At 50.0% G+C, this 17,631-nt stretch overlaps 1 protein-coding gene across 1 annotated transcript in view; it reads left to right on the top strand.

Annotated features, from left to right (window-relative positions):
* The first annotated feature begins 6,361 nt into the window (after nucleotides 1-6,361).
* Nucleotides 6,362-17,631, top strand: part of ttll12 (tubulin tyrosine ligase-like family, member 12) — a 34,760-nt gene continuing 23,490 nt past the window's right edge. The window contains exons 1-7 of the mRNA XM_056277629.1: nucleotides 6,362-6,510; nucleotides 6,677-6,837; nucleotides 7,714-7,912; nucleotides 10,599-10,758; nucleotides 12,357-12,490; nucleotides 13,341-13,417; nucleotides 16,068-16,184. Of these exons, the coding sequence (XP_056133604.1) occupies nucleotides 6,385-6,510; nucleotides 6,677-6,837; nucleotides 7,714-7,912; nucleotides 10,599-10,758; nucleotides 12,357-12,490; nucleotides 13,341-13,417; nucleotides 16,068-16,184 (974 nt within the window). The 5' untranslated portion in view covers nucleotides 6,362-6,384. The remainder of the gene's footprint in view (nucleotides 6,511-6,676; nucleotides 6,838-7,713; nucleotides 7,913-10,598; nucleotides 10,759-12,356; nucleotides 12,491-13,340; nucleotides 13,418-16,067; nucleotides 16,185-17,631) is intronic.

Genomic DNA, 17,631 nt, shown 5'->3' with positions numbered 1-17,631 from the left:
TTGGTTTGGGCCGTTATGCAGCTGTATTGTCTATAAGGGTGGGGGACACCTGCAGTCACCTGATTAGCTGAGAGATGAAACGTATCTGTCAATAAACGTCGTGTCCAGATGAACTGATTCAGCCTTGTTGGAGTTTCTCAGCGGGATTACTGAGCATGCGTCAAGACGTCCGAGATACCAACCGCTACGTCGGTGAGCGGCTCACAGGACACGAACACGAACTGTTACTTCACCTTATTTAGCCAACATGTAGCCACTTCCTGTCTTCGCGCTTCTTGTTCTTCTTCTGTCCCCTTTCAGCGGTCCCTCTCCGCCATCCATCGTCTCACAGTGCCACCTAGTGGCGATGGATGTAGTGTACACAAACGCAACACCTTGTTAAAGAAAGTGCTCTATCTAGTCTGTCTGTCTGTCTGTCTCTCTCACACACACGTTTCCAATTTTTGTCGGATAAATGTTTCAAATCCACAATTCCTTACTGGGTCCAAGCCGTGCCTCCTCCAAAAAGCTAGCATGCGAAACAGAGAAGTGTTATTTGAACATTGTTTGGACGACGTGTCCCCAGTCTCTCCACTTCCGATTTGTCCTCCAAAGACGTCGAAGGAAATGGACGATAAAGTAAATAATCCACCTCGTCCATGCCAACGTCCATGCCTCCCCGCTCCCCCGCTGTACGTACCGGGAGCCTGTAAGGCCGGCTGTCATTGGTCAAAAGACAGCGGCCCTGAGGGCTGGATGAACTTAGCCCAAATGATCAGCAAATCAAGGGGGGCGTGTCACGACGCCTGTCACTCTCTGTAGGACCGCTGTCATTGGTCAAAAGACAGCGGCCCTGAGGGCTGGATGAACTTAGCCCAAATGATCAGCAAATCAAGGGGGCGTGTCACGACGCCTGTCACTCTCTGTAGGCCCGCTGTCATTGGTCAAAAGACAGCGCCCTGAGGGCTGGATGAACTTAGCCCAAATGATCAGCAAATCAAGGGGGCGTGTCACGACGCCTGTCACTCTCTGTAGGCCCGCTGTCATTGGTCAAAAGACAGCGCCCTGAGGGCTGGATGAACTTAGCCCAAATGATCAGCAAATCAAGGGGGCGTGTCACGACGCCTGTCACTCTCTGTAGGCCCGCTGTCATTGGTCAAAAGACAGCGCCCTGAGGGCTGGATGAACTTAGCCCAAATGATCAGCAAATCAAGGGGGCGTGTCACGACGCCTGTCACTCTCTGTAGGCCCGCTGTCATTGGTCAAAAGACAGCGCCCTGAGGGCTGGATGAATTTAGCCCAAATGATCAGCAAATCAAGGGGGCGTGTCACGACGCCTGTCACTCTCTGTAGGTCCCGCCGTCAATGGTCAAAAGAAAGCGCCCTGAGGGCTGGATGAACGTAGCCCAAATGATCAGCAAATCAAGGGGGCGTGTCACGACGCCTGTCACTCTCTGTAGGCCAGCTGTCATTGGTCAAAAGACAGCGGGCCCTGAGGGCTGGACGAATTTAGCCCAAATGATCCGGCAATCAAGGGGGCGTGTCACGACGCCTGTCACTCTCTGTAGGCCCACTGTCATTGGTCAAAAGACAGCGGCCCTGAGGGCTGGATGAACTTAGCCCAAATGATCAGCAAATCAAGGGGGCGTGTCACGACGCCTGTCACTCTCTGTAGGCCCGCTGCCATTGGTCAAAAGACAGCGCCCTGAGGGCTGGATGAATTTAGCCCTACTGATCAGCAAATCAAGGGGGCGTGTCACGACGCCTGTCACTCTCTGTAGGCCCGCTGTCATTGGTCAAAAGACAGCGCCCTGAGGGCTGGATGAATTTAGCCCAAATGATCAGCAAATCAAGGGGGCGTGTCACGACGCCTGTCACTCTCTGTAGGCCCGCTCTCATTGGTCAAAAGACAGCGCCCTGAGGGCTGGATGAATTTAGCCCAAATGATCAGCAAATCAAGGAGGCGTGTCACGACGCCTGTCACTCTCTGTAGGCCCGCTGTCATTGGTCAAAAGACAGCGCCCTGAGGGCTGGATGAATTTAGCCCAAATGATCAGCAAATCAAGGAGGCGTGTCACGACGCCTGTCACTCTCTGTAGGCCCGCTGTCATTGGTCAAAAGACAGCGGCCCTGAGGGCTGGATGAATTTAGCCCAAATGATCAGCAAATCAAGGGGGCGTGTCACGACGCCTGTCACTCTCTGTAGGCCCGCTGTCATTGGTCAAAAGACAGCGGCTCTGAGGGCTGGATGAACTTAGCCCAAATGATCAGCAAATCAAGAGGGCGTGTCACGACGCCTGTCACTCTCTGTAGGCCCGCTGTCATTGGTCAAAAGACAGCGCCCTGAGGGCTGGATGAATTTAGCCCAAATGATCAGCAAATCAAGGGGGCGTGTCCCGACGCCTGTCACTCTCTGTAGGCCCACTGTCATTGGTCAAAAGACAGCGGCCCTGAGGGCTGGATGAACTTAGCCCAAATGATCAGCAAATCAAGGGGGCGTGTCACGACGCCTGTCACTCTCTGTAGGCCCGCTGTCATTGGTCAAAAGACAGCGGCCCTGAGGGCTGGATGAATTTAGCCCAAATGATCAGCAAATCAAGGGGGCGTGTCACGACGCCTGTCACTCTCTGTAGGCCCGCTGTCATTGGTCAAAAGACAGCGCCCTGAAGGCTGGATGAATTTAGCCCAAATGATCAGAACTCTACACAGAAGACGACCTGGGATGACCCCCAGCGTTGGACAACCCCAGGGCTCGAACCCAGGGCCTTCTTGCTATGAGGCGACAGTCACCGCGCCGCCAAGCAGAAAGCACTGACGTGGGTTTAGAGCACATAATAGAGATCCTATTCTGTGGTTTAGAGCGCTGATCCCTGGCCCTCCCCTCTCTCTCAGCCGCCAACCCCCCCCCCACACACACACACACACACACAGTTCGCTGACCGTGTAACCATGGAGAGTGATGAAAGTGCAGAAACCTACGTCAGGTCACATGGAGAAAGGTTTTGGGTGGACTTGGTGCTACGACGTGCAGGATTTGAATACATAGGGAACACTACGGGGGAGCCACAGAGTGATAAACCTCAAAAACGGAGCCACACTTCAAAGGAGGCTGTGTTGTGTGGCGTCAGGGGACAAACGTGCTGTCATGACATTCATCACATGGGGAACTCTTCATGGGCCCCCCCCGAGTCCCGGGTTTCTGCTCGCCTGTGTTTCTATAGGTTGATTGTTCCAAGAGGCTTATCATGTAAGACCTCTTTGTTTTGCTCGGCACTAGAAAGACCCTGAGCTGGCCTCTCCTTTGAGAGACAACTTCCCCTGACTTCTGTGCCAAGGTAGTGTCTCCAACATATTTGTCCATCCGTCCATTATTACCCCGCTCTCAAGGTGGCGGGGATGCTGGAGCCTATCCCAGCAGTCACTGGGCGGCAGGCGGGGGGGGGGGGCTGGACAGGCCGCCAGGCCGTCACTGGATGTTTGTATACAATATCATTTAATCCTCAACCTGTCGGTGTTGCGTGTGTTGTTTCATGATTGTTGAGTGTTTGCAGGCAGTTTCCACGACACGTGCAACACCAGCTCGTAGCTGTATTTGGCAGCCTCCCGGGGCGACTGTGTGAAGACGGGGCTCATTAGCATATTGCTGCTGCATTAGCGAGCTGCGTCAGCTCCCCTGAATGACACCCGGCATTCTGGTTAACCTGCTGCACATCTCCTTCCCCCCCCTAATTAACAAAAACATGACACGCATGCATCATCACTGTACAAACGATAAACGTAACACACAAAGTCACACTAAAACAAACACAAATACGTATACCGCCGGGCCTAACGACCTAGATAACTTGAAGGAATATTAAAAAAATAAAGGCAACGCTTGGTCCTGCAGCCCCTCAGAGAAACCGAAGAGGGGAAAAAACAACAACAACAAACCAAATATTTCAAATTCTACACTTGTTTTTTTTTTACTTGAGACGGAGACCTGCAATGAAAACAGACGGGGTGCCCCGGAAGGGGCCTTTGCCGGAGCACCCTGTGGAGGAGTGGACCGGTTCTGGGCGGGGTTCTCACACTGGCAGTTGAAGGGGTGTGGGCCGCCGGGGAACTCTGCGTGGTCGGTCTGGAACCAAATTGGGAGACGGTCTAACGCAAGCGGCCCCTCTAAAAATCTTCGCGTCAGCTCACACACTACGAGGTGATTCCCAGAGCGTACGCTACACCCATCACACGTTCTAGAGTGAAACTCAGTACCACCCCTAGCTGTGCTGTGCCGGGCTCAGGTGCCGGGCACAGCGCTGCATACGTATGTTTTGGGACTGCTCACTGATCAGAGAAGGGCGGACACAGGTTATGTCACCGCTGTCCCGAGTTCTTAGCATCAACAGTAATGCCTGATCCCTGCCTTTGTGTGCTCAGTGACGGGTCGTCTCTGCCTCTCAGTTTCAGTCGGCGGAGACTAATGACGGACGGCCTTACTGCAGCAAGAAAGACCACGCTGACACTGTGGTTTAATCCCAAACGTCCTGCGACTCAGCGCTGGATGGCGTCCTACCAGAGCATAGCGTCTCTTGAGTGTTCAGCAGCACGACTCCATAGAGCGGGTGTTCCAGATAGCGGGGATGTGGGGGACGTTATGAGAGAAGTTGTGTTAGACAGCATGCTATTTCCCACCACGAGGGCAAAGAGTGGGCAAATAGGTTAAGCTCGGTTCTGTGGCCAAGAGAAGCAAGTTAGTCGGGACCAGTACTAACTTGTGTCTGTTACGACTCTCTTGGCTTACGGTCATTGAAGCCTGCTGGCTAACTCTGAAAGGTTGGCTGAGAGGTGATTATGTGGCCACGACACAATATCATTTGCTGCAGGACTTCATCTCGATATTCTGGGGGACGAAACTGAAAACACAGCCGGCACTGAATTACCTCCGTCACAAACACGGATGCATTTCAGATCAAGTCATCCACAAGGTGTGTTTGTGTGTGTGTGTGTGTGAGCTGGCTGAGGCTGCAGGAGAAGGTGGCATCCTCTACCGAGGGCTCTCAAGTAACTGACATGGATACCAAGCTTTATTTAGTCAAGTAGGCTCTGTGAACACAGGAGGCTTTCAGAGAAGCAGAGGGCCTCCAGGTTTGCTCGTTATAACCCACCATGTTCATGGTTATTATAGAAAACGCCTTCTCTGGATTGTCTCTGGGTTGTTACTAGGTGGCTCTTCGGTTAAGGGAGTTTTTCTGACCCCGGGGTAGATTTTCAAGAAACAAAAAAAATTTTGAAAAAAAATTGTTGTATTTGTTAGAGTTAGGTGGTGTTAGCTACGGAACAAAAGATGTGTGTCTCAGTGAGGACATTTTAATGCTTTTCCAGCGTGTTGAAAATTCAAATGTGCCAGAATTTCACTGTTTTGGGCTTGTCCCCAGCCCAGCCCTTTTAACGTCCCCTCTATAATAAAGTTATAAAAATGGTTGAATTCATTAAAGCTTCACTTTGCATTTCCCCATAATAATTTTAAAAGACATATTTCAAACTCATATGGTTTATATAAATGCCATTTGCACATTTTTTATAGTTAAATATCGCCGTCCCTCATACACCTGTCATTACCGTCACACCCAGCGTTTCAGAGCAACGTTTTCAAACAACGACAACGTGGTTGCCATGGAAACGAGAAGGCCCAGCGACGCGTGCGCAGTCGTGGCAGAAGCGTGACTCGTTCATGTCCACAAATGTCACGAGAAGACGTGTTATGTCCTGATCTGAGACCCTGTTTATTAGGCGTCGTTGCCAAACAAGTCACTAACTGAGCGTTTTAGTTCGGAAATAAGAAGTTCCACTTCATTCGCGTATACGCGTTGTTATTTGTACGCTAGCCAACACGTTAGCTTAGCTGGCTAACACGTTAGCTTAGCTGGTGTAAGTTGTCCTTACCGTCGCGCGTCATCACGTCACATTTTGCCTTTGCAACTTCGGAAAAAAAGCGTCGTAACATCAAACTTACTTTGTAGATATTTCTTCCAGACCACTTTAATAGAGCTTTAGAGAAAGAAAAACAGATATAAAAGACTTTATTTTCTCAAGGCGTCAAAGCCAGAAGTGCCCCAAACTCTGAAAACACGCCGATCCCGCTGCGGCAGGGCGGGGGGGGGGGGGGCGCGAGACACAGAGCGCTTGTCAACCGCAGCTCACGCGCCCCTTTCTATTAGCCGACACGCGCGCGCGGTCTCAAGGGAAGGACCTTGACTTGCAGACCCGGGTGTGCAACCGCTCGGCCGGAGCAAAGACCCGCACCCGCCCTTTCCGGACGGCGTTGCCCTTTAACTCCCGGTCCCACAATGCACCGCTCGCTCAGCTGCGAGCGTCGACTTCCGGGTTGCCTCCGTGCCGACACGTGAAACAAGCGCGTCCGCAGCGATGCCCGCGGTGATGGACGGGGACGAGGAGTTCGGCGCCTTCTTGTCTGTCCACGCCGGGGCTCTGCAGTCCTCGGGGATACCCCAGCTTTACTGGGGAAGCCTTCACCACAAACTTGTCAATGAGGTCCGCGTTCTGCTCGCTAAGACGCTAGCGTCCCACAGTTGGGAGTTGTCAAGTGAAATGGGTTGGTGGGTTGGTGGGGGGGGGGACGCCCACTCCCATTCTGCAGCCCCGATACTTGGTAGTCCACGTGTGATTGTTTCTGTCGCTTCCTTTGCGTCTGTTTCAGGTCTACGATGCTGGGGAGGTGTTCGGGATCATGCAAATCCAAAACGACGACGACGACGAGACGGAGGACGAGGAGGAGAAGTCCAATCCTGGCGTGCAGGAGGTTACGTGTAAAGTGGTTGTGACGCGTGAGAATGGACTGCAAGCCTCCGAGGCGACCAGGTGAGGGCGCTAGAGCCTTTCAATTAACGCTACCTTCCTATTCGATGCAATTCGAAACTATTGCAGACTCATGGTCCACAACAGACAAAGGACAAATGGTATCAAATCAAATTCAGGAACATATTGTGTTTGAGCATCTTTGAACGCTGCACCCCAAAGAAGCTTTCTCCATCTTCCTGCAGTGTGTTTCTTTCTCCATCTTCCTGCAGTGTTTCTTTCTCCATCTTCCTGCAGTGTGTTTCTTTCTCCATCTTCCTGCAGTGTGTTTCTTTCTCCATCTTCCTGCAGTGTTTCTTTCTCCATCTTCCTGCAGTGTGTTTCTTTCTCCATCTTCCTGCAGTGTGTTTCTTTCTCCATCTTCCTGCAGTGTTTCTTTCTCCATCTTCCTGCAGTGTGTTTCTTTCTCCATCTTCCTGCAGTGTTTCTTTCTCCATCTTCCTGCAGTGTGTTTCTTTCTCCATCTTCCTGCAGCGTGTTTCTCTCTCCATCTTCCTGCAGCGTGTTTCTCTCTCCATCTTCCTGCAGTGTGTTTCTCTCTCCATCTTCCTGCAGTGTGTTTCTTTCTCCATCTTCCTGCAGTGTGTTTTTCTCTCCATCTTCCTGCAGTGTGTTTCTCTCTCCATCTTCCTGCAGCGTGTTTCTCTCTCCATCTTCCTGCAGCGTGTTTCTCTCTCCATCTTCCTGCAGCGTGTTTCTCTCTCCATCTTCCTGCAGTGTGTTTCTCTCTCCATCTTCCTGCAGCGTGTTTCTCTCTCCATCTTCCTGCAGTGTGTTTCTCTCTCCATCTTCCTGCAGCGTGTTTCTCTCTCCATCTTCCTGCAGTGTGTTTCTCTCTCCATCTTCCTGCAGCGTGTTTCTCTCTCCATCTTCCTGCAGTGTGTTTCTGGTGGACCATGCGTGGACATACCGCGTGGAGCACGCCCGGCAGCAGCTGGAGCAGATTCCGGGCCTGCTGCCCAGGATGGCGGCCCTCATGGGGCTGGACTTCCATGGAGAGGCTCCCGACCCCGACGTGGTGGAGATGGTGCTGGAGCGCATGTGGAAGTACAACCAGACCTATCAGCTGTCGGAGGGGGTATGTTGGGAAATTCACAACCAGATGTCAGAGGAAACTTTAATGGTCCCTGCTGGGAAATTTCACAAGAGCAGATAACACAATTTGGCCCATAGAAACTAGGGTACGAATGCAAAGTCCTAATGCATGTTCAGTATTCCAGGTAAGGAAATCACAGAAGGTTGAATCAGGTCACCTGGACACAACGTTTATTGATATAAGTGACCTCTTAAGTCTCAACTGACTGCAGGTATCCCACCCTTATAAACAACACAGTTGCAAAATGACCGAAAACGGTGATCAGTTTCATATGCAAATTGTCGTGACCATTAACTAGATTTGTGATGGCCATGTGTACTATTCACAGAGGCTTGGGGAATAATTGCAATCACAGCGTTGTAAGATGGTGACTGTTAAGTGCCGGGAGGATTGCCGCGACTTGTATGTCGGGGATATCAAACAGACGCTGGTGAAGAGGACGGGACAACACAGGAGAGCTACACGTCAGGCCAGGACTCCGCAGTCTACACCGTCTACAGGCCAGTGGCCACTCTTTCAGGGATGAGGCTGTGCACATCCTTGATAGGGAGGAACGCTGGTTTGAATGGGGAGTCAAAGAGGCCATCTATGTGAAGAGGGAACGACCATCCCTGAACCGAGGAGGGGGCCTAAGAGTGCATCTGTCGCCATCTTACAATGCTGTGATTGCAACTATTCCCCAGTCCTCTATGAATAGTACACATGGCCAATTATAACTCTAGTTAATGGTCACGGCAATTTGCATATAAAAACGATCGTTGGTTTGGGTCGTTATGCCACTGTGTTGTTTATAAGGGTGGGATACCTGCAGTCAGCTGAGACTGAAGAGGTCACTGAGATGATGATGAAACGTTTCTCTCAATAAACCTTGTGTCCAGGTGAACTGATTCAACTTTCTGTGATGCGGCTGCAACATCAAAATCACGAGTACGAGAATAGAAGAAATGTAGGACTTGCAACTGGTAGCAGGTTGCAACCCTAGACCATGTCAACCAAAACATCACACCAAAGATGGTTAAGATATGTGAAGTAAGAGCTAAGTATATCCAAAGGAATTGAATCGAGTGCAACTGGACTTGGTATATATCCGTGAAGACGTTTCGCCTCTCATCCAAGAGGCTTCCTCAGTTCGTGCCTCTCTGACTACACCAAGCTAGTGTGACTGGCTGGTGATGAAACACATCGGAACACAAAGAGCCATGGACATCAATAGCTCTGATAACGACTCCAAAGAGGATAAATATCTTGAGTCTCATCACCAGCCAGTCAGACTAGCTTGGTCTAGTCAGAAAGGCACAAACTGAGGAAGCCTCTTGGATGAGAGGCGAAACGTCTTCACGGATATATACCAAGTCCAGTTGCACTCGATTCAGCTCCTTAGGATAACCATGACCTGGATGAACGAGAACATTCACAGACGAGCTAAGTATAACGTCCTCTCCCCTCATCTTTACGTAAGACTCCCTACGTTGTTGCTTTCAACTCTGTTTTCTCACGTTTCGATGAAACGCAAAAGACGGCCAAAGCAAGGCGTAAGAGAAATAAGAGATTCCAGATCCAAACCTGTTTCAGTCCAACATGAAAATGCATTGGGGTGTAGAATAATTGCCTTTGGTTATGTTCAGCGCTAATATTGACTGTTCACTTTCGAGGACTTCTCTCTCTTGCTTGAGGCGGATCCTAATCAGTTTTGAAGCCGCATTAAGAAATTGCTAGAAACTGTTAGCTTAGCATGATCTGTATTTGCCGCTGGTGTGTACTGGCGGTTCGTATACAATGCTAGTCCTGTTCCGTCTTGTAGCCCGGTGATGTAACATCTACACCATGGCTGTCGGCGAAATTATTCTTCAAATATAAAATGCCCTCTTCACCTCTCAGTTCTACTTGCATTGCTCAATGTAGTATTTTAAAAGCAGGATGATTGGCAGACAGAATCCAAACACCTGATTCATTTTGGATGTAGTCTGAGAGCCCCGAAATGACGACACTTCAGTGGCCTTTTGTCTGCTTGGAGGGGACAGAAAATGGCGGCACGGCGGCGCAGTGGTTAGCGCTGTCGCCTCACAGCAAGAAGGTCCTGGGTTCGAACCCCGGGGTTGTCCGACCTTGGGGGTCATCCCAGGTCGTCCTCTGTGTGGAGTTTGCATGTTCTCCCCCGTGTCTGCGGCGGGTTTTCTCCGGGTGCTCCGGTTTCCCCCCCACCATCAAAAAGACACGCATGTTAGGGTTAATACTCCTGTCTGTGCCCCTGAGCAAGGCGATTGGAAAAGGAATGGAGTTGATCCCGGGTGCTGCATGGCAGCCGCCCACTGCTATAACCCATCCTAGCTATACAGCTGGGATGGGTTAAATGCGGAGAATAATTTCCCCATGGGGATTAATAAAGTTTATCAAAAACACAAATAAAAAATGGCGGTGAATATAAGATAATGAAATCACAAAAGGTTTACAAAAAGGCCAATCTAAAAAGTGGGTAGTAGCAGCGGTAAAACAAATGCCACCCCTGAATAATTGTCTCAATCTCTCTCCCCCCCCCCCCCCCCCACAAACACACGCCATACATGGACGCACACCACATGGACACAAACCTACACCACATTACACACACATGGACACACAAACCACATCACACACACACGCACACACACGGCCGTGGGTGCGTGGCCAGTCGGCGGAGGAGAAGGTGCCGGTGTGGTACATCATGGACGAGTTTGGCTCTCAGGTGCAGCACTCTGACCAGCCCAGCTGTGGCATGGCCCCCTTCTTCTACAGCCAGGCCCAGCTGGCCTACACTGTTCTCTGGCCTCTGCAGGATCTCCAAGAAGGAGGTGACGCGCCTTCACACACTCTTAATATTTACCAAGTCGTTTTTGTTTGTTTGCTTTAAGGGGTGACGAAACGAGCCTGACTCAGAATTGTTTTCTTTGGGTGAAATGATGCACAGGGGCTCATTCAGTTTTACCTGCTGGGGGGGGACGATTTTATATAAACCCTCTCCAAAAGATGCACAACAACATGTCGCTGGATTTTTCCTAACCAGCCTAATGCTGACAGCCTGCTACCATGTTGTCACTTTTTTGGACAAAACTAGCCACAAGAGGGAGTCCAAATAGCGTAGCGGTCTATTCCGTTGCCCACCGACACAAGGCTCGCCGGTTTGAATCCCTGTGTTACCTCCAGCTTGGTCGGCGTCCCTGCAGACACAATTGGCCGTGTCTGCGGGTGGGAAGCCAAAGGCGGGTGTGTGTCCTGGTTGCTGCACTAGCGCCTTCTCTGGTCAGTCAGGGCACCTGTTCGGGGGGGAGGGGAACTGGGGGGAATAGCGTGATCCTCCCACGTGCTACGTCCCCCTGGTGAAACTCCTCACTGTCAGGTGAAAAGAAGCGGCTGGCGACTCCACATGTACTGGAGGAGGCATGTGGTAGTCTGCAGCCCTCCCCGGATCAGCAGAGGCGGTGGAGCAGCGACCAGCACGGCTCGGGAAAATAGGATAATTGGCCAGATACAATTAGAGAGAAAGGGGGGGGGATTATAAAACAACAGGTCGTGTTTGATTAGATTCACATTAACGGATCATCATCTGTATTGAGATAAATTGAGATATTTTATTGTTCAGAATAGAATAGTAAGCTTAGGTTGAGCCTCAGCTTTTCTGTGTGGAGTTTGTGTGTTCTTCCCATGTTGACGGGGCTTTCTTCCCATGGTCCAAATGCATGCATGCATGAAGACTTAAAATGTCCATTGGTGTGAATGTTGTGCAAGTAACTGTGTATGTGTGTGTGTGTGTGCACGTGGTCCCTGTAACAGACTAGTCACCTGTCCAGGGCGTCTCCCTCCAATGCTTGCTGAGTTAGTCTCCAGCTTGTCACAACCCTGATTTAGATTAGGTGGGTGTAGACAATGGATGTCGAACAGAATAGGCTGTTTTAGGGAATGTGTGTGTGTGTGTGTGTGCCAGGCGATGAGATGCTGTTAAAGTTCGTCTTGGTGTGTAACATTACCTCTGATGATGTGTAAGCCTTGTATGATTAAGCTGTGTTGCATTCAGGAAGGTGTAGTTTCAGGTCTATTTTGGTTCACATGCGTTTCTGAACCTGTTTAGTATGACTGGCCTTGGACGGGCTGGGCCCACCTGATTTTCCCCACGGGGATCAGTAAAGTATATCCAAATCAAGATCAAATGTAAATCAGGAGAGACTGGTAGATACGTGGGAGCATGAACAGAGCAGATAGGGGGGCTGGTCTAGAAGAGGACCATTCCATTGCTGCCCATGTTGGGGAGAGTGGGAGCCCTCCAGATGAGGCTAGGTCCGAATCGCGCTCAAGTGTGAGGCCCAGTTTTAAAACCTAAAATCTGACAATGCTAGACCCCGAGAGGTCACGTTCGCTGACTCAAAACCAGATCTGCTTGACACTTTTCTCTCAGATGAAGTAACCCGTGACTATGCCTACGGCGAGACCAACCCCCTCGTGAGGCGGTGCCGCCTGTTGCCGTGGATCCCGACGGACCTCCAAGATGTCAGCACAGTCACTGCCGAGCCCTCGGACCTGTACTTTGAGGTAAGGACAGATTCCACCAAGTACAAAAGGAATGCAGGGAGTTGGTCACATGACCAGACAGTTTTGAAATACGAGTACCAATTGGGTTGCAAGTAAAGCCCTCTGATTTGATTGGGGAGAAAAAAAACACTTTTTTGCCCCGATTGTACCCGGCCAATTAACCCCACTCTTCAGAGCCGTCCCGGTCTCTGCTCCGCCCCCTCTGCCGATCCGGGGAGGGCTGTAGACCACCACATGCCTCCTCCCATACATGTGGAGTCGCCAGCCGCTTCTTTTCACCCGACAGTGAGGAGTTTCACCAGGGGGATGTAGCGCATGGGAGGATCACGCTGTTCCCCCTCCCCCCTGAACAAGCTCCCTGACCGACCAGAGGAGGCGCTAGTGCAGCGACCAGGACACATACCCACATCCGGCTTCCCGTCCGCAGACACGGCCAGTTGTGTCTGTAGGGGCGCCCGACCAAGCCGGAGGTAACATGGGGATTCGAGCCGGTGACCCCTGTGTTGGTAGGCAACGGAATAGACCGCCAGGCCACCCGGACGCCCGTAGTGTACGAGGTTGACCAGTAGTCCAGCTGTCCACTTGAAGCTGAAACGTGTTTGGAGGTTAATCAGTTTCTGGCATTAGTGGCAACTGGTCGCATTATAAAACTCAGCAAAGGGGATTTCTGGTCAGGCGTAATCTTTTTGGAAAGTTAAATACTGAGGTTGAGTCTATAACCGGTGTGTAAAGAAACAGTTTTTCATTCGGTAGCATATTAGACTGATGGGAGGCTAGGTTGAGGGCTAAACCTCCGTTGCACGTTGTTCACCCCGTTTTTCTCCTCTGCTGTCTGCTTCTGTTCCTGCAGACCATTTCACAGGAAAACAAAGAGAAGTTTCCGGTGGATATCCAGCCACGTGCCGTCCCCGAGGAAAAAGTCCTCAAGTGAGTCCTAAGTCTGTAAACAGAGCAGCATTAGAGGCTTGGACAGAGAGGTGGATTATGGGTAGTCAGGTAGGTGGATGGATAGATGGAGAGGTTGGTACATAACTTGTCTCAGCGGGAAACTTACCCGGTACATCACAAATAAGCCTGACCCCAAAAAGTGTATTTTCTCATGTCCATATCAAATCATATCATATCGTCTGGAGCATAGATCCGGGACAAGGCGGAGAGACACACACCGCTGAGGGGGGGTAACTCAACAGATGTCTCACAAAAATGCAATGAAACGAAAAGGAAACTATTTTAAAATGTCTTCTTCTTCTTTTTTGGTTCTGCATCAGTTTGTGTTGTTGGCGATCATTCAAAGGCAAAACTACAGCATGCTACACTAGAGCATAATTCACGTTCATTGACCTTCAAAGGGGGCGGCTTGGTGGCACAGGGGTTAGCGCGGTCGCCTCACAGCAAGAAGGTCCTGGGTTCGAGCCCCGGGGTAGTCCAACCTTGGGGGTCGTCCTCTGTGTGGAGTGTGTATGTTCTCCCCGTGTCCGCGTGGGTTTCCTCCCACAGTCCAAAGACATGTAGGTCAGGTGGCTCGGCCATACTGAATTGTCCCTAGGTGTGATCGGTGGGACCTGTGATGGCCTGGCGCCCTGTCCAGGGTGTCTCCCCACCTGCCGCCCAGTGACTGCTGGGGTAGGCTCCAGCATCCTTGCGACCCTAAGCAGGATACGTGGTTTGGATAATGGATGGATAGAAGATTAGATTAGATTAGATTTGTGTATTTTCTCTTCCCTGTGCACATGACTAATTGACATTATAGACATAAAATAATGTTGGTGATAATAATAATAATCAACATAATGGTATCCACATAATTGTATACATTATAAAAATGATAATAATGTTGATGATAATAATTATAATGATAATATTTTATCCGGGTGTCCATGGTCACGCCATTTAATAATTAAAAAAGAAAGGAACTAAGAAAATACTGAAACGATGACAAGCAGACAGGAACAACTTAACATCAGCACAGGACCAACAAAAAATACAATCCTACGAATACAAAACGGCACGACCTGTGGTATAGCCTCATCTGCTGGGTAATGGGGGATAAAGCAGGCAGTGTCAGTCAGGCTGCGGGGAGTCGATGTGTTCGAGTCCCTCTGGGAATCCACGGTATACGTGGACGTGTTCCCGTTATCAACCACTTCTTCCTCACCTGTGGGCCCAAAGTCGTCGTGTCAGTGAGATATTAGAGCTACAGAATGGACATGGAAGTGACGGGGCGATTATTTAATTCCACTCCTGACATTAAATGAGGAGCGAGACAAAAGTCCCTCACAGTATTGTCACACTTTTAACATGTTCACTGATCGGACGCACAAGCCCAGGTCCTTGAATGCATGCCCTGATCTCCGAGCCCGCTCCCTTTATACCTTGCAGCACAAACCGCCGAGCCTTGCTTAGTGTCAGCAAGTCTGAGTTGGGTCACTGGTATGTACCCAGAGTTCCTCGCTCTTCCTGTCCTGGAAGAAGTAGCTCGTCTTTATTGCAGCGCTGTCATCCTGATTGACAACAGAACTCGCTCAAAGAGTTCATAGGTCAGGTCTCCCCTCGTCCCTATCCCCCAGCTCATCGTTCCCCAGGACCGCTCCTCCAGACCTTGTGACCTCAGCTCATCGGTTAGCCATGGGCCCGTATCGGTTTCCACGGAAGAGGCGCTTTCGGCACCACCTTTGACCTGCTACACACGAGCCCCGGGCAGCCGTTAGAGCCGTGTAAACGCAGTATAGCGGATCTGTGGTCAAAGATTAAAAGTAAACATGCATATATGAACCGCCCTCCCGCAACAAAAATATTTAAATGAGCGAATTTATAGGGATGAAAACTGTCATACTCACTGTTACCTTATGAGGGAATAAATATTTGTTCTTATTAGGAAAAGAAACATTGCGGGCGTCTGGGTAGCATGGCAGTCTACTCATTCGCCTACCAACATGGGGATCGCTGGTTCGAATCCCCGTGTTGCCTCCGGCTTGATCAGGCGTCCCTACAATCACATTTCGCCGTGTCTGCGGGGGGGAAGCCGGGTGTGGGTATGTGTCCTGGTCGCTGCACTAGCGCCTCCTCTGGTTGGTCAGGGCACCTATTTGGGGGGGGGGGGTAACGTGATCCTCCCATGCGGTACGTCCCCCTGGCGAAGCGGCTGGCGACTCCACATGTATGGGAGGAGGCATGTGGTAGGCTGCAGCCTCCCCGACCAGCAGAGGGGGTGGAGCAGGGACCGGGACGGCTCGTAAGAGTGGTCTCATTGGTCTAGAGTCGTTCAGTTAGGAGTCCCCTCTCTGTTGCATGAGACGTGAGAAACGGCGAGCATTACCAAAGAAGAAGAAAAGCATGGAAGACAGCATCAGTCTGTTTCTGTTAAGATTTGCTTTATTGACGGTGAATGGAAGGATGCTTATTCGTCCTCCAGATTCCAATAAGCCATCAGCAATAGCATCATCCCCCGTGCAATCGCCACATCTCATAGGTCAAAGGTCAAACTCGCCTGTAATTGTGACGGTAGCTGGGGTTTGCCTTTACGTTAGGTCTTTAATGTTTTCCTCACCTTTTCCCTCCGTCTCTCCGCTGCTCCCAGGGTCTATTCTAACATGAGCCAAGTGCGAGACAACCTCACACATCCTCGATTCCAGCTCACCGAGACGGAGGAGGACGCCGATGTGCTCTGGGTCTTCACACACATCAGGGACTACAGGTCAGGGAGAGACACACACACACACACACACACACACACACACACACACACACACTGGTTGTAATCTAGGGTCTGCTTGAGCTCCCCCGGGAGGAGTAAGGGCGTTCTGAAATGGAGAGATGGGGGGGTTATTACCTCTCTACATCCTTACCCCACATCCTGTTTAACTCCTTATGCCGGTGTTACTATGTTGGCCAAATATGCCTTAAAGGAGGTCGTACCAGGAGCTGCCATGAGACAGATCATATAGGGAGTTCTTCGAGGGGCCCCGAGTATCAGGTTTTTGTCTCTCTGTGATCCTCAGTATATATATATATATATATATATATATATGTGTGTGTGTGTGTGTGTGTGTGTGTGTGTGTATGTATGTATATGTGTGTATATATACATACACACATATATTTACATATACACGCACACGCACATATGTACATATATAGGATTAAACGGGGCATATGTGTGTGTGTATGTATGTGTGTGTGTGTGTGTGTGTGTGTGTGTGTGTGTATATATAGGATTAAACTGGGGGCATGTGTGTGTGTGTGTGTGTGTGTGTGTATATATATACATACACACATATATTTACATATACACGCACACACACATATATACATATATAGGATTAAACAGGGCATATATATGTGTGTGTATGTATGTGTGTGTGTGTATATATATAGGATTAAACTGGGGACATATATATGTGTGTGTGTGTGTGTGTGTGTGTGTGTGTATATTACAACACCATTGACGGTTTCGGGAAAAATGCAATATATATATACACACACACACACACACACACACACACACACACACACACACACACACACACACGTGTATGTGTATATATATATGCCCCCCCCAGTTTGAGATAACCAGATGTTCATCCTACGGTGTAGGGTGTAGAAAATGTGTATTCATTAGTTAGTCGGAGTTTACCAGTCAGTAGACCCTTCTTTGGGAAGAAGGGATATAAGGAAGGGATGTCCTCTTTGGGAAGAAGGGATATAAGGAAGGGATGTCCTCTTTGGGAAGAAGGGATATAAGGAAGGGATGTCCTCTTTGGGAAGAAGGGATACAAGGAAGGGATGTCCTCTTTGGGAAGAAGGAATATAAGGAAGGGATGTCCTCTTTGGGAAGAAGGGATATAAGGAAGGGATGTCCTCTTTGGGAAGAAGGGATATAAGGAAGGGATGTCCTCTTTGGGAAGAGGGGATATAAGGAAGGGATGTCCTCTTTGGGAAGAGGGGATATAAGGAAGGGATGTCCTCTTTGGGAAGAAGGGATATAAGGAAGGGATGTCCTCTTTGGGAAGAAGGGATATAAGGAAGGGATGTCATCTTTGGGAAGAAGGGATATAAGGAAGGGATGTCCTCTTTGGGAAGAAGGGATATAAGGAAGGGCTGTCCTCTTTGGGAAGAAGGGATATAAGGAAGGGATGTCGTCT

Source organism: Lampris incognitus, chromosome 3 (assembly GCF_029633865.1).
Source record: "Lampris incognitus isolate fLamInc1 chromosome 3, fLamInc1.hap2, whole genome shotgun sequence".
NCBI lineage: Eukaryota > Metazoa > Chordata > Actinopteri > Lampriformes > Lampridae > Lampris > Lampris incognitus.
Note: the sequence above shows the minus strand (reverse complement) of the source record. Positions and strands in the feature narration are given on the sequence as shown.